The sequence below is a fragment of the Mandrillus leucophaeus genome, unplaced genomic scaffold (assembly GCF_000951045.1).
Source record: "Mandrillus leucophaeus isolate KB7577 unplaced genomic scaffold, Mleu.le_1.0 Scaffold178, whole genome shotgun sequence".
NCBI lineage: Eukaryota > Metazoa > Chordata > Mammalia > Primates > Cercopithecidae > Mandrillus > Mandrillus leucophaeus.
In genome coordinates this window covers 1329882-1357152 of record NW_012101787.1, presented here as the reverse complement: position 1 = coordinate 1357152, position 27271 = coordinate 1329882, and the positions used below count along the sequence as shown (strand labels likewise).

Below are 27271 nucleotides of genomic sequence, written 5' to 3'. Positions count from 1 at the left end.
CAGCCCCCGCCAGCGCCGCCCGGGTACCTGTTTGTATAATAATGGGCGGCAACGGCCCTGCCGCCGGCCGCAGCCCAGGCTATATAAGGAATTACACGTACATTTCGGACCGAGGGGCTCGCTTTGGTTCCTGCGTTATTTTTAAAACGACTTTTAGGAGAGGGGCAATAAATGCGTCTATAATGGGACCGCTGCAGCGTCGAGAAAACGAGGAAATACGTATTTAGGAGAAAACTCTCTCTTGCTCCCCCGCCCCACCCCCCGCGCCTGGGCTCCCTTTCTCCCTCCCCTCTGGGATGCGAAACGCGAGGTTTTGTAACCTTTCCTGGCAATTTTAGATTTTGTGTGGGATTTCCTGTCTAGAAGCAGATACGAAGATTTTTAAGCTGTTTCAAGATGTTTCCTTTCAATCCATAAATATATTTTTAATATATTCGAGTCGACATTAAAATCACTGCTTTCATGAGTGATTTTAATTATTCAAATAAACACTTGCATTTTAAAGACGTATATTGATTATAATCGAAAGGTATTTTGGTATCCTCATTGTGGAGAGATGACTTGTTATAGCAAGGAGTGGAGCATAGGCTATTGCAATTTTAATTTCCTGTTTTAGCGTCAAATAGTGTGTGTTCTATATTGAGCTGTTGCCGCTGTTGCTGATGTGGCTTTATGAAAGGTAAGTTGGTTCGGAAAGAGCTGTTCGCTTTTTACCTTATTTAAAATGTTGATCGCCAGAGAAAGGGGCTTTTCTTGTTGCTGACGACATGTGTGTGACATGTGAGTCTGAACCACCCAGCGTCTGTGCAGCTGCTGTAAACATGTTTACCTGAACAGGAAAGAATGGATTTTTCTCCTTAAGATCCTGTGATATGAATATTACACTTGTAAGGCATATCAACAGATGACCTAAGGGGGGAAAAGCGATCCTGAAAGGTACTTGAAATCAACAAGAAAAAGAGGTTCTTGATCGCTGCAGCAAATGGCAACTTGTGCAGGTAGAAAAAAGATGGTGTTTAGTTTTCTCCTGCATGTATGTCAGCCCCCTCCTGTCTGCTGCTTTCATTCTCAAGGGAGGGATTTATTTACCATGCTTGATGTCAGTGTTTTTCCTTTGTGTTTAATATTAGAAAAACAGATTTGCGTCTGTTTAGCACAAAACGTCTTGTCTGCAGTATGCATTACTCTCAGAAAACAAAAGGTGTTTAAGGTAGCACTGTACCACTACAGGTATCTTCCATTTTCATCACTTTTGGCTCTGTCCTTGTATTTCTTTTTGTTCTCAAATGCATTTCATCCATTGCTGGTGATTGTAGTCATGCTATTTGATTTAGCCTTGTATTTTGCAAATTAAAAATGAAGTTATATTCCATTGTGTTGTGAAACCTCAGTATATGTGCTGGTTAATATTTCTTAGCAGTGCAGTCATATTTAAGTTGCAGATGTTTATTGGAGAGAATTGCCTGGCAAAATGTTAACTCTCACATCTTTTTAATGAAGAAATACGTGATGTATACAGTGGAAGATTGTCATAGAGAGATACTTTATGTTGTTTTTTATATATGTAAATGTCTTATTCATTTTGAAATAAGATATGTGGATTTTGCTGCTAAGGCTTGTGTAAAATATTTTAATTTCCTTTCTGGAATATGTCTGAAGGTAAGATATTAAAGGGAGTATCAGGTAATGTAACTGACAGGGGTAAACCAGTTGGGTAAGGTTTGGCCAAAGCATCAAGCCTTGTGTGGTAACTTTATGATAATGTTAGTCATCCATAAAGGAGTGACATTAGAATTGCTTGAATTAGTTTTTACCATTTATAATTTCATGCTTTGTTGTGTTTTAAAAATCTGTCTTTTCTCTTTTTCTGCTTTCTTCTATGTGGTTTTCTTCTTCTTCTTCCTTTTTTTTTTTTTTTTTGAGAGAGAGAGAGATGTACTCTAGCTACTAATGACCACATGCTAATTAATTCTCTTTAGATGGAATAGCAGGTACATATCCTTCTGTCATCAGCACCATTTCCCCTTGCTGTCATTGGAAACCACCAGTAGAGGATGCTAACAAAAATGATTATTAGTGTAGTAGTATCATAAGTCTCTCTATCTACTGTGCTGATTGGGACCTTCAGTATAATTCTAAGTCTTATTGTTAATTAAAACTATCCTTGGTTAAATTAGGCATAAGCATTTTCTAGTTTGCCAAAACTAGAAAGAAGCAGGACTGTTTTAACTTGAATAATTTTATAAATTTGAGTTAAGTCTCTAATTGAGGTTGCTACTAATTCATTTTTGTTTTAGAGCAGTTGCATTGCTCCTTATTTTAAAAAGGTTTTGTTTTATGTTCTTAGGTTTGGAGAAGAATATGTAATAATTGACCCATATTTATTTTGCGTATTTAGAATACTTTTTAATCACCCCTTTTTAAAATTAATAGCAAGATCCCTTAAAATACATATTTTAGATGTTAAAATACATCTAAAATGATAAAAGTTTAAGAGTAGTAAGAATTACAATTGATTGATAATACTATGTAATTATTTTTATATAACTTATGTAGACTTAGACTATGGATGGGTTGGCAGAGAGCTACTAAAGGAGGTGGTAACTAGCAGTCACTCAGATGTTAGCGATTTTTAGATTTTATCTTTTCCTTCCCCTTCAGGTCTTTTCCTACTGGTAGTGCTCCCCGACCTCTTTAGTTAAGAATCAGTTAGTACATAGTCATACGTTTTAAATTTGTCAGTTGTAAATTAAGAATATAAGTTTGCTTTGAGATCTTAAATGCAGTAAAAAGTCTCTGTAGTTCGTTCGTTGCTGTATGGTTGTATTAAAATAACTCCTTTCAACAAACTATAAATTGCATATAAATAATTGCATGAGACAGTGTATTTAGTTATGTCTTTTCATTTTATGTCCTTATAGGTATATTAATATAACTGTAAATTTTAAGCCTCTCATTAAGTAGAACATTAAAGTATTTATTTCCTTAATTATTTGTAGTGGTGTTTCTATAAATGTATCAATATCAGTACCATAATGAAATAGCCATAGTGTTTATCTTGAACTAAGTAGGTATTGAATTGCCAGGTAAGCCTGTGTTAATTTCTTATTTTAGGATGTCATGGTTATTCGTGTGTGTGTGTAAATAGTTTTTCATTTCCTGACAGGTATTTATTTAATTTAGTATTCTAATTCCTGAGGGCTCAGTAGTGAATAGGTGTGATTCACTTACATGTTTATGAACTCAGAAACTTGGCCACAAAGTCATGAGATACATTGTAGCATGGAGCAAAACTTAAAGTATCTTATAAATTGAAAGTATTAATCATTTATTAAGATGACCCTGATATAAAAAGCATGTGAAATATTTGTTTAGTACTGTTTTCTTCCTTTCTCTAGTCTCCAGTATGTTTGAAATGGTATACCCTCCTATGTAGTAGCTTTTGAAGCATGTGCTGAGAAACTTCTGTTAAATTGAGAATTATATTTTTAAAATGACAGCATAATGATGTCTCATAGTTGTGTTTTTATTTTGCTTTTTCCTCCTTTTGGATTTACCTGTATAAATCACTTTTAAGCATGTGGTTAGAGCCAGATGTAAACACAGATGCAGTATCATGTGGAATTATATTGTTAGCTACTCTTAACTACCTGTATTGAATTGCAGCGGAGGAGGAGAAGAATCATGCAGATGTTGGAAGAAGATATGCATTAGTGAGCAAGAGTACAACAAGACGTTAGAAAACGTGAACCTGTAGAACTAGGATTTAAAAAGGTTTCTTTGCAGTACGGTCACTAATTTATGTGGAAATGCATGCTGTTTATTTCCAATTGAGAGATAAGCTGAAATAAAAGTGCATTGTTGAAAGAAAACTGAAGAAATTTTAAACTAGAAAAGTGTCCTGATTAGGAAATATGATAAAATGATATTTTAAAATATTTTTTAAAAGGATAGATGTTGTACATATTACTGGCTAAATAATCATTCAACTAGGTATGAACTAAAAGTAGAAAGCAAATAGAAATATATGTAGTAGAGAAAGTTTTGTAGCAACCCTAGTTAAAATTAAATTTGATCTATTATGTAGGCATTGCCATATAAATTAATCATTCTTTTGCATGGGGCAGTGTTTTGAGTATTGTATCACTAAAGGAAACATCTTTGGGACGTCAGTTTACTAAATAAAAGCTTCAGTATGTTATGAGCATGTCTGGATTTTAGCCTTGATGGAGGTGGGTTACACTGTTTGTTAACCTGAAACTGGGTTGCTTAAAGAGATGGCAATATAATACAGTACTTAAGTAGCAAAATGCTGTCTAATAAGTAAAATTTGCTTTATGATTGTTTTCAGAGAAAGCAACTTAATTTTTAGAACTTCATTAATTTTGTTAAAGCATATTTTTGGAGTATAGAATACGGATGTAGATAAATGGAAAGATTATGAAAGGAAAAGCAAAAAGTTGAATTCAAGTGTCTATTTGTATTATAGCTATGAAACTTCAAGGTCTTCTGTTTTCATTCTCTACGAAGTTACTTTTCTCTGTTTCTTCAAACAGCTCCCTATTGTCTAATACATGTTCCCTCTATACATAGGGATTGCATTGATCTGCCCATATGCACATTTCTCCTCCTAATCAACATTATGTATTTATTGAGACTTGGTACTTGGAAGTTGAGGTATGAACTATGACTATTTGTAGAAAACCTGTCAGTATGACAGCCTGGGAAAACCTTCATCTCTTTTGCAGTAACAACTACATCTGTGCTGAAATTATTCGTAACAGATGTTTTGTGATCTCTTAATTCCCTTCCTCTCCCTTCCCCTCCCCCATTCAGATTTAAAATTAAATGTGAATGGAAGATAAATTTATAAATTATGTTAATTTCTTTTTATTGTTTTATTCTGTATTGAAAGTCCCGTTTTCTCTTTTTAAAATATTCCAATTTTAAATGTTTAAGATATTCTAAGTGTTCTGATTTCAATTTTCTTTTAATAAAATGTGATGCCATTATTTAGATACCTGTTACTATTCATGGTTACCACCTAAAATATATTCTGATTTCCCTTACTCTTAAGGTCTTTGTATTCATTTAATCCACAATTCTAGCAGAGTGTTTGGTTTTGGGTTTGTCTTTTTTTAAGTAGATAGTGCTGAGTGTAACCAGTTTGCTGATGAAAAAACTCATTTTCTTGGAATTGTACATTTTTAATATGGAAGATCATCTTTTCCAAAGTAACTTTTTATCTGAAAACTGACACAGATAAGCTGAAATTTAGGGCCTTTAAGTAGAAACTCTGAAAGAGACTTTAATGTGTGTTTTCAGAAGGGGTAATGCCAAGCAGATACAGTGACATATGGAATAGCATATAGTGAAATCCTTCAAGGAGTAGATTTTCTGAACCTGGGCTCAGGTTAACCTTGCTCTGCCTTGAATACTTGAAAAGGCTGTCAAAATCACTATCTCTTTTAATGTTTTCTCCTTTCTACCCTAAAACTAAGTTGCTGTTCACTCTTATTGCTACATCATTTTTCTGAATCTCTTTTGATACTCTTGGTTTTTGCTTTATTTGGGAGGGAGAAAGTAAAGGAAGGAGGAATTGGGGTAGGCAGAAAATAACTTTATATGAATAAATATTCATTAAGAAAATAAAGCGGAATAATTTTGGACTGGAGAGATTTGGGAGAATCATCCAAAGCTATTTTACAGGAAAGCAAACAATCAAAGAGATAAGATGACTTTGCCAAGTTTACGTTGCTAGTTAGCTTGGACTGAGTCACAGCTTTTTGGGTTCCTAGTTCAGTATTCTTTTTATTAGGTCATTTGAGCATATTTATCTAAGATGGTAACAAGAACTAGATACCATGAATTTTCAGATTTATTATAGTTAAAACCAAAATGTGTAGAATGCTTCATCATCTGAACAAAAGGCGAGTTCTAATACATATTCATGTATCTATCAAATTTAGTAGTTGATGTAGTTATATCACTTAAAATAGTTCAGATGCAGAATGTTAGTATTATTTAGAGGCATCCTCTCATTTGGATTATACTTTTGGTCATTATTCCCAATTTCAGTTCCAATTCACTCTATCCTTCCTACCTTGGACCCAATCTAATATGTTTTATTTATGCTCTTGGTTTTATAGCTAGCTTTGTAAAATTTTGTACCTCTTTTGTGTGTTTTGTATTTACTAAGTGCTACTTTGCTATATAATTTCCTTTCCCTTCTTTTCTTTTCTTTTCCTTTCCTTTCTTTTCTTTCTCTTTCTCTTTCTCTCTCTCTCTTTTTTTTTTTTTTTTTTTGACAGTTTGACTCTTGTCACCCAGGCCAGAGTGTAATGGCGTGATCTCGGCTCACTGCAACCTCTGTCTCCCAGTTTCAAGCGATTCTCCTGCTTCAGCCTCCCAAGTAGCTGGGATTACAGGTGCACACCACCACATCTGGCTAATTTTTGTATTTTTAGTAAAGACGGGGTTTCGCCGTGTTAGCCAGGCTGGTCTCGAACTCCTGACCTCAGGTGATCCGCCTGCCTCAGCCTCCCAAAGTGCTGGGATTACAGGCGTGAGCTACTGCACCTGACCTACAATTTACTTTCTTTACTTAGCATTGTTTGATAGCTAGATATGTTGCTATATGTACAGTTAGTTCATTGCTTTTAACCTTGCAATATTTCATTTATGTAGTAAGCACAAATTACCTATCAATTCTCCTAATCGCAGACTCCCAGATTGACTCTAATTCTTGGATACCAATAATTCTGTAATAAACATCCTCCTACATGTTGCTAATGGCTGTGGAAGAGTTTCGGGCACTACCATATCTAGGGACATGGCATTGTCCAGACATAGTATTGCTGAGTATAGTTCAATCACATATTTAATAATTACTAAATTCTGTGAAATTATTTTTAAAACAGCAACACCATTTTTTACACTCACCAACAATGTAAAAGAACTATTTTCTCACATTTTTGCCAGCCTTTGGTATTGTAGAACATTCTACATTTTGCTAATTTTTCAGTTGCTAAATATAATCTAATAGTTGCTTTAATTTATGTTTTTCTGTTTATCAGGGAGGTTGATCATTTCTTCATATCCTTGCTAGCTGTTTGGATTTCGCTTTCCATGTCTGGCCTATTCATACCCTTTACCCCTCTTTTTGGATACATTTCCATTTCTTGTTGATTTCCCAGAATTCCTTGTGTATTTGAGATAATAATCCCCAATGTGTCAGTCATTTGACTATGGTACAGGAATCCTTAATTTTAATGTCAAAATATTGACTTTATGGGTAGTAGGAAGTCCTTCCTAATCTATACATTATAAAGATATTTTCCTGAATTTTCTTCCATTAGTTTCATAGTTGTAATTTTCATATTTATATGTCTGATGCATCAGGAGTTCATCTTTTGAATACAGCCTTTCTTAAGAGGAACAAATATAGCAGCTAAGAGTTTGGGTTGATCCTGTAACTTACTAGCTATCACCCTGGCCAGGTTACTTAGTCTTTTTATGCTTGAGTTTCTCTACATGTAAATTGGGCATGACAGTCTCAGAATTGGGAAAGTTTAAATGAAGCGTATGAGGCATTGTGCCTAATACATGTTTTAAGTTTTCAACACATGTTCATTTAAAATTTTACTTATTAAATTAATTTATTTTAAATATGTCTTGAATCAACTGACAATTTTTTATCCTTTTGTCCAGTATTAACTCCAGCTAATGTAACTACCATCTGAAAGGGGGTTGCTGTAAAATTTGTTCATTGTTTCTGTAGCTTTGACGTTTAACATTGCTTCGTTCAGACCTTGGACAAAGCTGTTAAATGATCAGTAGACACTGAAGCTTCATCTTAATGCTACTTTTGGTATGTCTTTCAGCTTTAGGAAGGATTCCTTGGACTCTTTTTAAGGGGCATTATATTGAGAGAGACCTTACCATATCACTTTTATGTATAACATTGATAGGAACTTCAAGGATAATGTCCCTTTGTTTTTCTGTTACATAAATCAAAGAACCAAAGCCCAGGAATAAAAGCTGTGTGTTCTATATTTGAATAGTCTAAGCAACATGGAGTCTGCACCTTCTCATACATCCATTTGGCTGGGAATATATTTAAGAAGATGGCTGTCTTACTATGTTCCTATGGTTGTAGATCAGGACTATCCTAAGACAAAAGTTAAAACCATACCCTGGTGTGTGTGTGTATGTGCATGTGAACTTAATTGAGGTATAATTTATGTACAATTAATACCACTATGCATGTACATATTGATAGAGTTTTGACATACTTATATACATGTGTAACTGCTACCACAATCAAGATGTATTCGAATATTATTTCCATCATCCTAAAGAGTTCTTGTGTACTCAATCTCAGCCAGTCTTCCCCACCTGTTGCCCCTAGCAATGATCTGCTTTTGGTCACTAGAGGTTAGATTTAGTGTTTCTAGATTTTCATATAAACCAAATCATGCAGTATGTACTTTCTGTGCACCTTCTTTTGCTCAGGGTATTACCAAAATTAATAAGTATCAGTAGCTCATTCCTTTTGTATTGCCGAGTAGTATTCTATTGTATGAATATTGTGTCACCAAATACACAGTTTGTGTTGCTATTCACCTCCAACGGAACTATTAACTTGGGTTGTTTCTAGTTCTTTGCTCTAATGAATGAAGCTACTGTGAACATTTACATAAAAATTTATATGCGTATATATCTTACATTTTTCTTGAGTCAATACTTACGAGTACAGTTATAGTACAGGTAACTGTACCCCTAAATACATATAGTAAGTGTATGTTTAACTTCGTAAGAAACTGCAAAATTGCAAACTGCTTGTAACAAACATTTTTACATTTCCACCAGCCATGTATGAGAGTTCTAGTTGTCCACATCCTTGGAAACAATTGTCCGTGTTTTTAATTTTAACCATTCTAGTACATGAGTGGTAGTATCATTTTGGTTTTGATTGGATTTCACTGGTGACTAATGATGTTTGAAGATCTTTTGGTGTATGTATTGGCCACTTGTGTATTTTCTTTTGTGAACTGTCTGTTCAAATAATTTGTCCATTTTTAATTGGATTGTCTTTTTATTATTTAGTTGTAAGAGTTAACTTTGTATATTCTGGACGAAAATTTTTTGTTGGATACAAGTATCAAAGATATTTCTCTCTGTTGGCTTATCAGTTTTCTGAATGGTACCATTGAAGTGCCAAAGCTTTAAATTTTGATGGAGTTTAATTCATAATTTTATTAATTTAAGCTTTATGTCCTTTCTAAGAAGTCTTTGCCTATTCCAGATCTTCAGGATTTGCTCCCATGTGTTTTTAGAAGCTTGTAGCTTTACCATTTAAGTCTGTAGTCCATTTCAGGTTAATGTTTGGTCTTAACTTACTAGAATTTGGCATGAGAATTTTTATTTGAAATTTGTAAAAATGTTTCTTAGGGCCCAACTAAGATGCAAAGCTCAGGATTATAGAGGAACACAAGTCCTACTTCCCTGGTTTTGAACATTTTTAACTGAGAGTGAGTACATTGTGCCTAGTCAGGGTTTTCAAGATTCTTCGTGTCCTTGACACATTTTAATTCACTGAAATATACTTTAATGAAGATACAGTTTCAGAGAAAGATGCCTAAGGAGAGTGGCCATCGTTAGGGGAATGTGAGTGTTGTCTTCAAGATTTCTTATTTCCTACAAGGTTTTAAGGAATTTAGCACTATACCAATTCATTTTCATGTTTTGTAGCTTTTATCTTTAGATGGGGAGTTTGTTTAAACCTAACATTTATCTTGAGTTTTTAAGGGATGTAGTTTTCTCCTTGAGATAAATGCTTGATCTTACTGATTTTTGGCTACATATTTTACCCCCTCACTTTGTTATAGCTAAAGAAAAAGTTTTTAGTTACTTTTAACTTTGGTAAGTTGATTACAGATGCGTTTATATTTATTTCATTTCTTAGAAAATATAGGTATTACTTATTCCTATGTAACTATTTTAAGATAATTTTTTAACTTTTCTATTTTATCACCTATTCCTATTCCTTGAAAATTCATTATAAGTAACTTGTGTCTTATTTTTGTTTTTAAAGATCTCACTTTTTAATACTCCTTTTAGCTCTGTGTCTGTCTTGAACGTTCTATATTAATGCATAATATAATTCCTTATGAGCTGGTATCCTTAGGTGCATTTATAGAAAAAGCATTGAACTGAGACGAAGTCTTAAATAAATTCTTTTCTTTTTTTCTTTCTTTCCTTTTTTTTTTTTTTTTTTTTGAAACAGAGTCTTGCGGTGTTGCCCAGGCTGCAATACAGTGGCATCTCGGCTCACTGCAACCTCCGCCTCCCGGGTTCAAGCGATTCTCCTGCCTCAGCCTTCCGAGTTGCTGGGATTACAGGTGCATGCCACCATGCCTGGCTAATTTTTTGTATTTTTAGGAGAGATGGGATTTCACTGTGTTAGCCAGGATGGTCTCCATCTCCTGACATCGTGATCCGCCCACCTCAGCCTCCCAAAGTGCTGGGATTACAGGCGTGAGCCACCATGCCTGGCCTGAATTGCTAAACCCTAATATTGAATCTGCCATTATTTGGCCTCTGAAATTGAGAAAATAATTCAATTTATCTGGGCCTATGTTTGTTCATCTGTGGAATGAATATGATGGATTATTGTATGTAAGGTAATGAGACTCTAAAGATGAGAGATATAGTACCTTGCCCTAAGGAGGTTATAGTGTGGTAGGGAAGAAAAATGAGGAAAGAAATCTTTAGAAGTTTTAGAATACAGTTTGGTAACTGATGTGATATTCTGTCTTATATGCATAGAGGGGATGGTGCTTAAACCAAGTCTTAAAGTATGTGTGTAGGTTATCCTAGTAAAATATCCTAGTGGAAAATAATATTCCATACAGGGGGAATAGTATGTGCAAAGGGCATGACACAGATGCACACACATATTGTGGGACTCAAGTCACGTTTGGTAAAACTGTATAGGGTGAGTGGAAGAATGGCTAGAGATGAGGCTCGAGAATTGGATAGTAAGCAAATGAAGAATTTGGCATAAGAATTTGCTTTATATTGCTATCCTGAATTTAGATTTTATCTTGGACATGATGGGAAATTACCACAGGTCTTGAAGCAAAGAGTGACATGATTACATTTATATACAGTAATTCATAATATTTTGTTTCTTTATATATGCAGTGTTAATATGATTAAAAATTTAATATATATACTTTACTAAAAGTGAAAAAAGTTGTAAAACCTGATGTAGCCTGCTTTCCTGAGTTTTTGCTTATCTATTCTGATAATACTCATAGATTTGCATAGTAATTGCTTTGAAATGGTGCTGCCACTACCACTTCTACCACCACCATAAATTCATAAAAGACTTATGCTACTAGAAGCATAAGCAGCCTTATGTTAGAGTGGCTGGTATCTATGCACCAAGTTGACTCTGCATTTCTGGTCCCTGCACTGTTAAGGGGAATTGTATATATATATATTTTTTCCTTTTCTGAAATCAGTAAATCAGTGCAAACAAATGTGTTGTGGATTTACAAACCTATGGAATAAAATGTTTTTACTTCTATCAATTATGACTCTCCGAAGACATAAAATACTCTTCACTCACTATTACTAGATAATTTTCTGGATTATTTCTGGCATTTATTAATGGTTCTGCATAGAGCTCCACCTTGTGAACCTGTTACTGTACTTTGATATCAGTTCTCTGTCATAGATATTTAATAAATAAAATAAAACTTTATTTACCTGAGTGTTTCTCATTCAAAATAGCTGTAATTCAGGCCTGGTGTATGTTTTTATTTGAATAGAAACAGTTCACGTTTTTTTTGGAAGTTACGCCGTATACTACTAGATAGATTAAAACTAGTGCCTTTTTTAAGACCAACTGCTGAGGATATAATCTTTGTCATGTTTCAACCTCTTAAGTTTAATAATTCTCATGTGAAAATTAGTGCTTGATTTATGCATCAATTTTCTAAACATTTCACATGTGATCTACTTTGTATATTAATTCAGGGACTTTTGTATTTGATGTTATATAGTGTATTTTTTAACCAAAACTTTAAAAATTAACCCCATTTCATTAGTATTTGTTTATACTTTACTATACCTTGTTTACATGTTTAACCTGCCTATGTATTATCTGTGACAGTAATGAAACTGAATGGTTATAAAATGCTATATAATTTTATCAAGTCAAGCTGACTTTTTTGGTGGGGAACATCATCTTCCTCTTGTTGCTAATAGCTAAAGGAGTTTTACTGTACTAATTTCAAAAATGGTGTAAAGCAGTAAGGCAGATCTTCACAGTCAATTCTTTGACAGTGTATTAAGTATGTGGAGAGAAAAACAAGGTGTTAGCTATTTTAAGATTTCACAGCCACACCCCCATCTTGTTCATTTTCACCTGAGTTGTATAGAACCTAGGAATTGCTGTATGTCTTTAATGTAAAGTCAGCAGTGCAAGTAACAGTATTGGATCATACTTCCACCATTACATTCTCTGAGTTTCTGATCACCACATTCTCACAGATAAGGAAAGTAGTTGTAGATGGAAGGTCTGAAAAGTAAAAAGGACAAAGAACACAAGAAGTGGTGAATATGTTTAGGTTCAGATAGACATTGTATAAAACTTGGGAGGAGGGTAAAATTATTGATTAGCTATGGGTAGGGTTGGTAAGTTACACATGCATGTTAAAATTTCTAAGATAAGGAATAAAAATCTAGAAGGTATGTGTACCTTCCAGACTAGTAGAGAAAGGAAGTAGAACAAGAAAATATATTCAATCTGAAAAAAAGGTAAAGAAGCTGAAGAAAGAAAACATGGAAAAGAGAAGACAAGTAAAAAGCACAAAAGCATATAGCAGCAGTAAGTGCAAATATATTAGTAATTACAGTGCATATGAGTTGAAAAAATCCTCCACTTAACAGAAACTGGTTATTAGGTGGGATAAAATAACAAAACATATGCTGTTTACAAGCAATATCTCAAAAAGCATATTCTCACTTGAAAGTAAAAAGGATTTAAAAATGTATTTGTGACACTACTAATCAATAGAAATGTTGTTTAGCTATGTTAATATAATGTAAAGTTGGCTTTGAGGCAGAAAACCTGTCTGAGAGAGGAGGGTCACTAAATAGTTATAAAAGGAAGGTATAATTTTAAATAAGTGACTACCTGATAATACACTTTCAAAATACATTAAGCAGAAACTAGGACTGCAGAAGAAATAGGTAAATTTATCATTATTATAGGTTATTTAAAATAATCTCTGTTAATGTGAGAACAAGCAGAAAAAAATTAAAAATAGAGATGATTTTAATAACAGGACTTACAAGCCTGCTGTAATGGACATGCATGGAACATTGTACCCCACAACTAAAGTAGAGGAGGAACACTTAGAAGATCACATTCTGGTTACATACAACCAGTTTTAACAAATACCAGTGGATTGGCGTCACATTACACTTTCTGTTTACAATGCCATTAACTTAAATAGAAAATTTGTGTGTGTGTGTTTTGGAAATTAACGTGTTTATTTCCAAATAATTTGTGGGTCAAAGAAAAACTTGTAATGATAGCGGTAAATTATTGTACATGACAACTTCTGTATAGCTAAAGTGGGAATTAGATTTTAATGATTATATTACAGGAATAAAGGTTGATGAATAATAAACATACAATTTTAAGAATTAGGAAAAAAAGCGTTCTCCCTGATTGATATGACAAGGGAATAATTAATGAACTAGAGAAAGTAAAAGTAATTCAAAGAGGAAACAATGCAACTAAAAATAGATTATTTGAGAAGAGTAACAAAATTAGCAAACCACTGGTAAGATTAATATGTGGGGAAAGAAGTCACAAAGAATGAAAATGGGAATGTTACTACAGGTGTTTCAGGAATGATCAATTTTATTTTAATGTAGTTGAAAGATTAAGTGGACCAATTCCTAAAAAAACGTAGCTCATACTGGCCCAAGAAGTAATAGAAAATGGAATAGCCTTAAAACATAAAGGAAAAATATTCTTACAAAGAAAAAATACCAATTCTAGACAGGTTTACTGGAAAATTCTACAAAACATTCAAAGAACAATAATTCCAGTTGTACAGAGAGTATTTCACAGTTTGGAAAAAGAAATGACTGTCCCCAACTTTTTTTCATGAAGCTCCAAGTATGAGAAATGATGATTGTCTTTAACTCAGACCTGTGTACAAAAATTCATAGATTAGATATCATCACGTAATAGTAACCCCTTATCCATGATTTCAGTTACCTATGCTCAGCCACGGTCCAAAAATATTAAATGGAAAATAAAATAAAAATTTATATGTTTTAAATTGTACACCTAGGATGTGGATCCTTCCTTTTTCCAGCATATCCACGCTATATATGCTACCTGCCCATTGGTTACCGTTAGTAGCCGTCTTGGTTATCAGATCAAAAAAAAAAAAAAACAAAACAAAACATAGTATTTATAGGGCTTCCATGCTATCCATGGTTTCAGGCATCCTCAGGGGGTCTTGAAATGTATCCCCTGTTGATAAAGGGAAATTACTGTACTTGACCAATAATGTATAAGAAAGTAACCCATCATAACCAAGTTGGGTTTACTCTAGAATTTCAAAGTTGGTTTTATATTAGAAAGTTACTTAATAGAATTTACCACGTCATCTGTTTAAAGGAAAATAGTCAAGTGAGCATCTCAATAGGATCCATCTGTGATAAAACTCTTAGCAAGTCAGTGAATGAGAAGGCCCCTTTCTTAACCTGATGAAGGCATTTTTTTTCAAAGAAAATTTCTAGCCCTACTTTCTTTCCACTTAATGGTAAAGTGTTGAAAGCATTGGTTCTCTTTGATATCAAAGGACAAGTGTGCCTGCTAATGCCACTTTTAGTCAACATTGTACTAGAAGTATAGCTAGTACAGTAAGTCAAAAACAAAACACAACGATTAGGAAGAAAAAGCTATTATTATTTGTAGATTATATGATTATCTGTGTAACCCAGAAAAATTCACAGATTAATTACTCAAAGTTTAAATTTGGATGCAGAATTATCATACAAATTCAATTACATTTTCAGACTCTTTGCTGGCATAGAAATGCAATTAAAAGGTAGCGTTATATCTTTATAAAAGTATAGAACACTGAGTAAATCTAACAACATGCTCAATATCTTTATGGAGAAATTATAAAACATTGGCAGACATAAAGATCTAATTAAATAGCATAATGTACCATGTTTATAGAAGGAAACTTGAACATTGTAATGGTGCCAGTTCTCCCCAATTTTATCTGTAGGTTCTGTGCCATCTGATCAAAATATCGACAGGTTTTTGTGGAATTTGACACGCTAATTCAAAAACTTATATGGAAGAGCTAAGAGATAACAGCAAGATACTCATTCATGAAATGAATCTGTGATGGCACTGGGATTGCCAATCAGTGAAATAGGATGACCCTTTCAATAATTGGGGTTGTTGGTTAATTAAACAGAAAAAGTTGGGGTTGGACTGCTACCTCACACTGTTTAGAGAAACCAATGGATGGATTATAGATCTAAATCTATAGGTAAGGTAAAGGTATAGGTAAAGTAAAATGGTAACATTTTCTAAAGATGATGGGCTAGAATATCTCAATGACTTTGAGTAAAGATAAAAAGGCATAAAACAGAGCAAAAGATTGGCAAATATGACTACATCAAAACTAAGAATTTTGTTTCACTAATGGATACTGTAGAGGGCCTAATCCAGTATTTAGCACATATCAAAATCTACCACCCAGGGAAATAAAGACGAACAATCTGATAGAAAACTGGGCTTGAATAGGCACTTCACAAAAAAATAAACTCGTTTGGCTAAGGAGTGTATTATAAGGTATTCAACCTCGTTAGGGATCAGGGAAATGCAAATTAAAACCACATTAAGAAGGCATTTCACATCTCCTAGATTCTCAAAACTTAAAAGCCAACTGATATTGCTATTGGTATAGACATGGAATAACTGAACACTTAAACCTTGCAGGTGCTAAAGTAAGTAGCTACATTCACTTTGGGAAATAATTTCACATTATTAAAGTTGAAGATACACATACACTATGATCCAGTATTCCTAAGTATATGTCTTAGAGAAATCTCTATACAGACATACTAGGTGATTTATGTAGTTGTTTATACAGTACTGATCATAATAACAAAACAAAAAATACATATCAGTAGTAGGATGGGTAAATTGTAGTATATTTATACAATGGAATGCAACACAATACTCAAAATGAGTGAATTACACCTGTGGTCAACAACCTGGCTCATCCTAGGAAAATAATGTTCAAACAAAACAAATCATTGAAAAATCTAGTGTGGTTTCATTTATATAAAATCCAAGAACATGCAAAATTAAGTAATATATTGTTTAAGGATACCGATACACACAATACAAGTCTATGATAAACATAAAATTTAGAAATGAGTGAGTTTGGACACAGAGTAGATATCACAGGTCAGGATAATGTGTGTTTTAAAAAAATGATGGTGAATACTCAGATATTTATTGTATTTACTCATTATACCTTAAATTTATAGAATTCTTTAATATTTGATATTAATTACTGATAGTAATTTATGGCTAGTGATAATCAACATTTAATCTAGAATAGTAACTGAAAAAATAAAAGTGAATGATTTTTGGGAGAACTCAGTATTTGCCATGTATTTCCTATATAGGTATGTTTAATTTTTCTGAGTTCTCAAATGTAATCAATTTCTTTTGAGTATCTTTAGTATTCTGTACTGTCTTTGTATTTAATATAGCAGACAAAGCATAATTCCTTTTTTTTTTTTTTTTTAACGGAGTCTTGCTCTGTCTCCCAGGCTGGAGTGCAGTGACACAATCTTGGCTCACTGCCTCTGCCTCAGCCTCCGCAGTAGCAGGGATTAGAGGCACCTCCCACCACGCTGGGCTAATTTTTGTATTTTTAGTAGAGGCGGGGTTTCATCATCTTGGCCAGGCTGGTCTTGAACTCCTGACTTCAGGATCCACCTGCCTCAGCCTCCCATGGTGTTGGGATTACAGGTGTGAGACACCACACCCGGCCTAAGCATAATAATTTCTAACCCTGGTTGTGTGATACTCCAAAATGTATTCATTTATTTTTAGGGATATAGGCATTTTTAATTCTTTTACATTTTTCTCATCACTAAATTTACATGGCTTCTACCTTTACATATTTTCAGTTTATTGACCACCTTTTAGGAAGTTTGAGAAAGATATTACCATATTATTTTTTTCTAACTTAAAATATGTGTATTCTTACTATTGCACTTGTGGATATAACATTTCATTTTAGAATACTTACATTTTATTTTGTTTATCAAACAATAGTATTTTTGTATCAGGCACTATTCTCAATATTGTTAAAATATTCATTTAGTATTCATTGCAACCCTATGAGAAAGATACTGCTATCTTTTTCTGATAGGTCAAGGGAAACTGAGGCACAGAAAGTGTTGGGTAAGGTCACTTAGCTGGTAAGGTCACTTAACTAGTTAAGTGGAGCCTGTGTTCAAACCTAGGCAGTCTGGTTCCACAGTCTGTGCACTTAAACACTAAGCCATAAAAGACCATATGAAGTAGGTCTCTAAGAGGAGTATGTCATCTATTTCAGTGTTCTTTAATAAACAGGGTACTATTTTTGAGCGGTGCCAGCATATTGTCAGATTATGATGAAATGACCATATTATTCCCTTTGTTTTATCTGAGAATATAAAAAGTAATATTGGTAAATTACACACTGCTGGACGTTGCTTAGATTTATTCTTCAATGAATTTTGTGTCCATATGTTCATGAGATGAGAAAAATAGATAGGCAGAAGTACCTGTTAGTCTGATTGCAGATCTACCCGTAATGCACAAATGGTGATAGTGTACTTTCTTCTTCCAAAGGTGGGTTAATGGAGTCATGATTTAAAATAAGAAAGTTTTAACAGTAGCATGTATAAATTTGATATTTATACATCATAAGTTGTATATAAATCATTTATGGGGTAGTGATATTTGATTCAGGGATGTTGACATGATACCTTTGGGAAATTCTCATAGTAAAATAGAGTTAGGCTGTCAATAGAGAACATTCTAAGTGATTTGTAAAGAAACTAGTAGTAGTAGTCTAAAGTGAGGCACCAGGCAAAGAGAGAAGAATCAGACAAATCCTTTAGAGTAATAGTTCTTTACCCATTTAGACCCACACTCCATTTAGAGCCTTTACTTTAGAAGTTCTTGAGAGATCTCATCCTATAGGCATATATGCTCACCATATATATAACATCTCTAAGAATTTTAGCTTCTCTTTGTGCTTTTTGTTAGCTACTTTAAATAGCTTAACTTTCAGTGACACATGGTTTTAACAGGCAAAACACATGACAGTTAATGATTTTTCTTTAGAGCAGAAATGGTGTATATGGCCTAAATTCACTTTTAGAGATTCTTCGAAGAGAAAGTATTTCCTGTCTCTTTGCACGTGTGTGGCATATTGTAAGGACTTACTTTTAAATAAAAAGGAAAGCTCTTGCAGTGAAGTAGAGACGTTTAATTTGTTAAGAACCTATATAAGGCCAGGCACTGTGGCTCACTCTGTAATCCCGGCACTTTGGGAGGCTGAGGTGGGTGGATCACAAGGTCAGGGGTTCGAGACCAGCCTGACCAACATGGTGAAACTCTATCTCTACTTAAAAGTACAAAAACTTAGCCGGGCATGGTGGTGCACACCTGTAATCTCAGCTGCTCAGGAGGCTGAGATAGGAGCATCGCTTGAACCGGGGAGGCAGAGGTTGCAGTGAGCTGAGATTGCACCACTCACTCCAGTGACAGAGTGAGACTCTATCTCAAATTAAAAAAAAAAAAAAAGAACCTACATAAAATAGTTTATAGGAGTTTATAGCTGTGACCATCAGGTCAGGTAATTTGGGATGTTCACAAAGAGCTCTGGGTAATTATGACGGTGTACCACCTACATCTGGTGTTTGTTTTGCTTCATTTCTCTGCTAGGGAGAGGAGGTCATATAATATATGGTATTTTTATGTTATTTTAGATAAATCCATATCAACACATCACAGGAGAATAAATTATACCCCTGGTAAATTTTGGTTTATAAACTTCATGAAATGTTTCTCAGAAAGTGAGAAATATTTCTTGATTGTGTCTTTAAAATTAATGTAAAATTGCTCTGTTACCCCATAAGTTATTTGTGTGCATTACTGTAAGGTTTATATGTATTCATATTAAATTTTTCCTTTTAAAAATTGGGTTAAATGAATTATCTAGGATGATTGCATTGTTTGTGGCATCAAATGTTGTTTCTCCCTTTCCATGCCAAGCATATCCTGTTTTTGGTACATGATGTATTTTTTTTCAGATGTCAAAACACCTAGAGATACATTTTATGAATTACTGACTTACTTTTTTAGGATAGACTTGAAATCATTTAGAGGGCAAACTCTAGCAATATAGAAATCTGTTTTTTGTTGAATGGAGTAGCAGCTAATCTTTAAGACCCATTGATAACATTTTAGTAGTAGCACTTAACATTCAGAAAGGAAAAACAAATGATCCAGCTTCTGATCTTCAGTTTTATGTAACTTTACAATTTGGTACTTGATGACTTGGTATTGGTATGAGACTGGATAGTGTGATGTTACAAACATGTGATGTTTGCCTACCATGTTCTAGGAACTGTGCCAAGTGCTAGAGATGGAATGGTAGGTAAAGCTGTGGTTCTATACTTAGGGAGTTCACAGTCAAATCAGGGATACAGTCACAAAACAGATACTTGTATAAAGTGTGGTCACTATAATACAGAGAAATGGAAAGAATGGCCAGAAAAAGCCTACTTAAAAACGTAATGCCTGAACTGAATACTAAAGGGAGGTCAGTGGGAGAGACAAGGAACGGTAGATATTGATTGTGTGTGTATGAGCATTGAAATGAGAGGGCACAGGGGAATAGGAAGAGAGGATAGCCTAAAGGAGAACAGGAGCAAAGGCACATGGGTAAGAAATAACATGGAATGTTCTGGACATACAAGCAGATCTCTGTTGGCAGGAATACGAGATAAGGGTAAGAGAGTGATTGGAGGTGAGTCTGAGAGATTCAGAACCAAATCATGGGAGCTTTTTAAATGCCATGTTTAGGAGCTTGAACTTCATTTTTTTGTGAGTTGGACAGTCATTGAAGGGTTTTAAGTAGGGGCCCAATTTGATTGTATGCAGGTTTAGTACTCTGATAGCTGCTGTGAAGGATAAATTTGAAGGGAAAAAGATTGGAGGCAGAGAGGCCATTTGGGAAGTAGTTAGCTTTGTAAGAGGTGACGAGGGCTTAAACTGACACTGTTAGTAGAAATAGAGAAGAGGGAGTAGATTTCAGAGTCTATGCATTTCTTTTTTAAATAAATAGTAAATTTAGTAGGACTCGATGCTTGGAAATGACCAGTGGGAGAGAAAAAATAGACAAGATTAACTCCAAAGTTTCTAGCTGAGGTGATTCCAGGAATAGTGATGACACCAAACAAAGAGTGAATATATGAATAATCAGTTGAGGAGACAGTACGGAAGTCAGTTTTGGATATTTTGAGTTTGAGATGGTTGTGACATCACTAGTGGAGGAGGGCTAACAAGGCAGCTGACCTTTCACCTTGATGCTGTCAGATATAGATGGGGGTCCTGGGCTGGAAATTCAGCTTGAAGAGTTCATCAGTTTGCAGGAGGTGATTGAAAGCATAAAACCATCAAGGGAAGGTATGTGGGTTGAAGAGAAAGAAAGGGCAGAAGACAGGAGCTTGGAGAACAGAAGTGTTTCAGAGTCAAGTAGAGAAAAAGAAGCCCCACAAAGATAAGAAAAGGAACGGAAAAAAATGAAATAATCAATGGGCCAACCTGAAGATCCAAGCAAGACTAGAAACCACACATTTTTAATGGAACAAATCTATATCGTTATAATTTCTTTAGAAGCCTTAAATTAGTGAGGGAGATCAGAATGTAACATTAGTCTAGGATTGAGGTTTTACCAGCTGGTACAGTAAAAGTTGTGAGTTTAGGGAAACCAAGTTGTTGAAGTTAGAGCAGTTTAGATGATCAGCTGTGCCAAATATTGCAAGTTATGTGCTGTACATTATTCTTTACATATATTAACTCTTAACCCTCACCACAACCATAGTTGTTACAGAAGATTCTAGAATGTAAGTTCCATAAGAGCAAGGTGTGTGTGTTTTGTTGTCTGTGCTATTCTCAGTGCCTGACATACAGAATAGGCCCAAATACTTGTTGAATAAATGAGAGAATATGAGGTACATACTGTTATTCCCATTTTACAGATATGGAAACTGGGTAAGAAGAGATTAAGTAACTTACATACACAACTAGTTAGTGGTAGAGCCAGTAGGAAAGGAATTGAGCCCAGGATTAGGGAGCTGATGGAAAATAGAGAAATTTTAGGTCTGGAGATCTCTCTGAGGGTAGTGGAAATGAAGTCATGAGAGATGTAGAAGGGGAGAAAGTTATCATCAGAGAGTAAAATGGTGGAGTTTATGATTTTTTGAGATAGGGTTGTTCAGTGTTATGACAGAGGGTCAAGTCTTAGCAGTGGAGTAAAGGATGTTTATTATTGAATCTCTGTAGGCATCTATGTAGATGTTGAAAGCTCCTAAGGTTATAATAGAAGTTTGAATAGAGAGGAACATTATGATACCATAATAAATGAGGTGGTATAATTGGAGATCTACAGATAAGAAGCAGCAGAGAGTGGAATAGATAAGCTTTCTTACTTCAACTCTAGGTTTTTAAACATAGATTGAGGTTAGATCTGGTTTGCTGAAAAGACAGGAATAAATTGGACTTGCTGCATATAATTTATTCCCCCATATGGATAAGCTTGTTGGAAAGCTCTAGAAATATTCGGAATATAAATACAAAAGTTTCAAATTTTACCTGACATGCCAGCTCTACTTAAAGTATGAATTCTAAATCTTGTATCTCTCCCCTGCAAGAAAAGCTACCTCCTTTTTTTATAGTAGTAGAGCAAAATTTTTGTTTGTGTTTGTAGCAGCACATCTCACCTCTTTGTTTCATAGCTGTTGGGTACACATTCCAAGGACGGTGAAAACAAAATGCACTTGCTCTTCTAATTTTTAGCCACTGGCCTAGTGGATTGCATTTATTCTCAGTTTTCTTGCCGATCCTTTTACCCTTCCCCTCCCCCATTTTTCTTTCTGAGTGGTTTTGTTTCGTGAAGCTCTTAAGAGCTTTCTATGTTATATTGTGGCACAGGAAAAAGTTAATTCATTTTAGCACTAAACTGTAGTTAACATTTTAAGTTAATCATTTTTAGAATGTTTGATAACTTTAGCAATTAATCCTGTTTCATTTTTAGAGATTATTCAATCTGATATTTCATTTGCTTTTAAAGGCTCTAATTTCTTTTCATGTATTTCCATAGCATTGTAATTTGTATCCTGAATATTTCCCATCAGAGAAATATAAAAATCCAGTAATCCATTATAGTATTGTGTTAAGCCTAAGATTTCATTATTTATCATAGACATTTTTTAAAATTTTATTTCTTATCATATACTTTTAAAGCACAGCCTTTGATTTATAGAATTTTTCATTTTGTGGTTGTGCCTGCTTATCTTTGTTTTTGTGTGTGTATGTCTTTCACACAAATTAGTATCATTCTATCATAGCTCTTAGGAAATTCAGAGTTAATCAAATATGTTATAAAATGTGTTTGTATAATGAAAAGGTTGGAGGAGATGATTCTGAAGGTGCCTTTTAGAGCAGATGTGCTATGGTTTGGTGGCTCTCTGTGCTCTGCCCGCTTTAAATCTTAGGAGGCAGCAACTGAAATACTACTAAGTGACCTTTGATACAGAACCCATGAATGCTCCAAGTATGATTTCATTTCACCACGTTCTTTGTAAACCCAATTGCCTGTCAAATCAGATGTGTGTTTAGATGTTTTTACTGAATGTGCCTTGAGGAGGAGAATAAAGCTTGGGGTCAATTTGGCATAATCCCCACGTTTGTCTTTTTCTATTATAGAGGTTTCTTGGGGAATGGGGTGATAGTTCTTTCTGAGGAAAAGGTGCAGGCTAAGTGTAGGTGGACTTTCTGTCTTCTCCATACTTTTTCTAACAGCCTCGCTGGATCCTGGTGATATCATACATAAACGCAGAGCTGACTAGATGGGTTGCTGGTTGGTATTTTTGGTTCCCATTCGATCCGGTGTCTTTGGTTATGTAATAGGCACATTAACTGACAAATTATATTAAGTAAATATATAGCCATGGGCTTTTTAAAATCTCACTTTTTAAAATCAGTAATTAGATTAGATTGTTTTCCAGTAATATAAGTTTTTCATATGTTCATGGATATATGTAGTATATATTAAAAGATTATTTGTGTATTTTTATGTAAATTTGGTAATTTTGGCAATTTGTCAACTCGTGTAAAATGCATATAAATATACTTAAATAAGTATTTAAGATTAAATGTCTTTACAGTAATGAAATAGAAAATTCTTGAATGTTACTCATTTAAATTTTCTGGTTTGAGTTCTGATAATCTTAGAAAATTAGTAATATGCTTAGGCTCACTTCAATTTCCACAGCAGAAACTATTGTATCCTTACTGGTTAGAAGCTGCCAATAGTCATTAATTGTTAAAATATAAGAAGGTTGTAGGGGACCATATGACAAAAGAACTAGTTACCTTTACAGTTTGTTCGCTGTACCTCATACACTTTGTGTTAGAAGAAAAGCTCTATTCAGTACCTTGAGTGAAAAGACCCTTACCTCCTTTTAGACTCCGATTGTGGGAATTTTCTTGCTATCTTGGACATTTTAACTTGTTCTGGGTTATTTTGAACATATTAAGGTGGACTACTGGAATAGTTGCGAACTAATTCATGTTTGTTTTTCTGAATCAGTAGTTTAGTGATTAAAGCTTAAGTAGTTAAGCTTTAGTAGTTAAAGCTTAAGATTCTTTTTAATAGATTCAATGAAAAAGAAATCTTAACTTGAAATTTAAGTTGATGAAAAATATTACCAGAGGAGATATCCAATATTCTGATATGGGAAAATACAGAAAATAAAAATATTTAAAAATTTATCCAGATGTTAATGTTTGACTAGTTTTCTACTGGAAGAATTTGTTTGGATTTTACAATTTGGGAGAGGCAGAAGTGAGTTGGGGAGGCGGTCAAGCCCAAATTAGCATGTTCAATATCCATATTCACAGACATTTCACTAAACCATTTATGTATTCAGCATTTTTGTTGACTAGTTTTTTCATTTATAGTGCTCTTAAATCACTCCATTGGTCAGCTACTCCATTTAGCTGAAGATTAAAGTATACACTGTGATAGAAGAAAACAGATTGGTGGGGGGATGGTATTATGTAATGTAATAAATCCTATTAAACCTTTTAAAGTAGAAACATTAAATTTACGTTTTAGAATTTTCTTAATGACAGGAATGTAAACTGGTAACCTAAAATTCATTTTGTTCTGTAGGTTTGCAGCATTTTATGTGGTGAATGTAGATCCTAAGTGTTATGAGTTGTCCACCTGTATAAAGCTACTTCCCAGAAGCCTTGATGTTCCCGTAAAGAGCTAAAGACAAAACCAAATCAACCGCTAACACCTTTTATGGGAGATCAACTTGTGTGGGTTATGAGGCCCACCTTGATTAAGCAGGACATCTAGGTAAACCTGCCCAGTTGGAATTAGTAGCTGATACTCTAAAAGGAGAATGGTGAAAAGGAGGCCATTAGCAGAAACAGCCTCATTCATTTATAGAGATCATCTTGTTAAAAGGGAAATTAGCTTCCCTAGATCCCAAGGGGGTATTGAAAATGCTAAGAGAGAGCCTAAAAAACTTTTCTGTGCAGATTGTCAGAAAAAGGTGAAAATATTTTCTTTTACTGTAAAAAGAAAGAATTTTTTTTTCCTTCTTCCAAACATGCCTTACCACCTTTGAAAAAGATTTTTAAAAGTCTCAGAGAAAATGAAATATAGATTCTTAAAGTGGAAAGGGACCTTAAAAATCCATCTGGTCTGGTTCATTTTAGAGATAGAACTGAGAACCTCAAAAAGTTAAGTAATTTGGTTTACATCACAAGAGCTAGTTTGAAGCAGAAGCTACAGTTTTCTTACTGGGTCCAGTTGGTTAGAAGTAGGAATAGTCATCATTAAAATGTAAGGAATTTATAGGGAAGCTTGTGACAACTACTAGTTAATTTTACAATTTGTTCACTGTACCTCATCTGCTTTGTTTCAGAAGAAAAATTATATGTCTTGTGTGGAAAACTCTTACCTCCCTGTGAACAGAACTATAGGAAATTTCTTGGTAACTTGGATGTTTCAGCTACTTCAGGGTTATTTTAAGTAACTGGATAGTTGGTTTTCAGAATTCTAGTTACAGAAACTAGTAAAAGAATATGAGTTGTTGATACATGGAAACCTTAGGCCCAAAATAAAGTTAGGATGATGTGAGTTTAGTACTTACAAATTTGAATGAAATAGTACCTTTTTGAGGTGTTTTAGTAGTTGCCCTTAATGATTTATTTTAAATTAGATGGCCTTCACAGTAAAAATACTGCTTTTAGCAAAAAATAAATATATAAGTGAAACTCTAACTTTTGCATATAGAGGTTTTTTTTCTTTTTGAGGAGATAAAGCCATGTAATGTGATTCTTTATCATGTCTTGATAAGTCAAGAGCAGACCACTTATTGAAAAAAATAACGAAATACCATCTAAAATAGAAAAACATACTCTTAGGAAAAATATCACCGTTTTTTCACTGCCTTTAGTCTGGTTGTTCTTATTGTGTGAAGGGAACTTAAATCTTGTCAAATTACATACATTGTAAGTCCCATTTCTGTCTTAAAAGTATAACCATGCATGCTCAATTAAGTCAGTTACCATCTTCAGACTGTACTTTTGCTAATTCAGTCTTTTCCTTGGGGTTAAGATAAGACAAGATTTACAGATTTTTAAGTTTAAGGCCTGTAACTACTGAGTATGGTTTAAAGCTTTGATAAGTGAGATGTGGTGCTTTAAAGGAGGACTTTCCTTTAGTCTCTCAAAAATGCTTGGAAGATATTTATTACAGTTTTCCAAAGTAAGATGCAGCTCAGCTTTAATAATGAGGACCTTGAAGTTTTTTATGTGGTTGGGGAGGTGTTAGGAAACTCATTTTTTTACTACCTTCAGGTGATTATTGAGGCAGGTCTTTCATCCCTATGAGGGAGAAAATGAATTGTGCAATGCCAGTTTAAAGAAACTAAAGCCATGTATTTCTTAGAGAAAGTAGATCATTCTCTCTCCCTGTATAACTGCTACCTGTTTAAAAGAAGGCTCCAGTCTTGCCTCCGTCAGTCTTAATGTGATAGAATCTCACTCAGTGAAGATCTATGGATTTATTTTATTGAAAACATTTTTTAGCATACATCTGTGTTATTTTAATTTTAATGTTTTTAGAGTTGAAGTCTAGCTGTTTTGCCCAGGCTGACCTTGAACTCCTGGGCTCAAGTGATCCTCCTGTCTTGGCCTCCCAGGTAGCTGGGACTACAGGCATGAGCCACCATGCCTGGGTAAGATCTAATGATTTATTTGATTGAAAACACTTATTTAGCATACATTTATATATTTTTATAACTTGTTGCCTCCTGACAGGTCACTTGACATAGGAAAGTACCTCTTTTAACACTTCCATAAAACTTTAACAAACATTTTAAATTTCTTCATTATAGTGGAAATAGCATCTCCTCTTATTATTGGACATTTTGAAAAATTAAAAAAATTTAAAACAATTTTTATCGTAAATACTAGACAGGATAATTATGTATGAAGCTTGTCTGACGAGTTAGATTTTTATGATAGGATAGAATCCCAGGAGTAGAATTATTGGGCATACCCTTTTAAGCCTCACAGTGAATTATTACTAAAGTGTGTTGTAAAGATTTTATCAGTTGTATAGACTCCCAGATATGAATTCCAGGGTCCTTCAGGGGAATTAATGGGGACATTTTGCAAAGAGCAACAGATGGTGTCTGGAAACATGTTTTTAAATCTTTGCTGTGCCACACACTAGTTGTAGATATCTGGGTTAGTAGCATAGGTTGTGTGGGCCTTACTTTCCTCACTGTAACTTAGGTGAATTTTAACTACTCTACCGGCCTTAATTCT

General features: G+C 34.1%; 1 protein-coding gene across 4 annotated transcripts in view; it reads left to right on the top strand.

Moving 5' to 3' along the window:
- The window catches only part of ZEB1 (zinc finger E-box binding homeobox 1), a 189024-nt gene that overhangs the window by 2310 nt on the left and 159443 nt on the right, over positions 1-27271 (top strand). For 2 of the 4 annotated variants that reach the window (XM_011977309.1, XM_011977308.1), the window contains exon 1: positions 278-679. The exons of the other annotated variants lie outside the window; for them this stretch is intronic. In XM_011977309.1, coding sequence (XP_011832699.1) covers positions 673-679 — 7 coding nt within the window. In that variant the 5' untranslated portion in view covers positions 278-672. Of the gene's footprint in view, positions 1-277; positions 680-27271 lie in introns of those variants that run through there. 4 annotated transcript variants of the gene reach the window in all.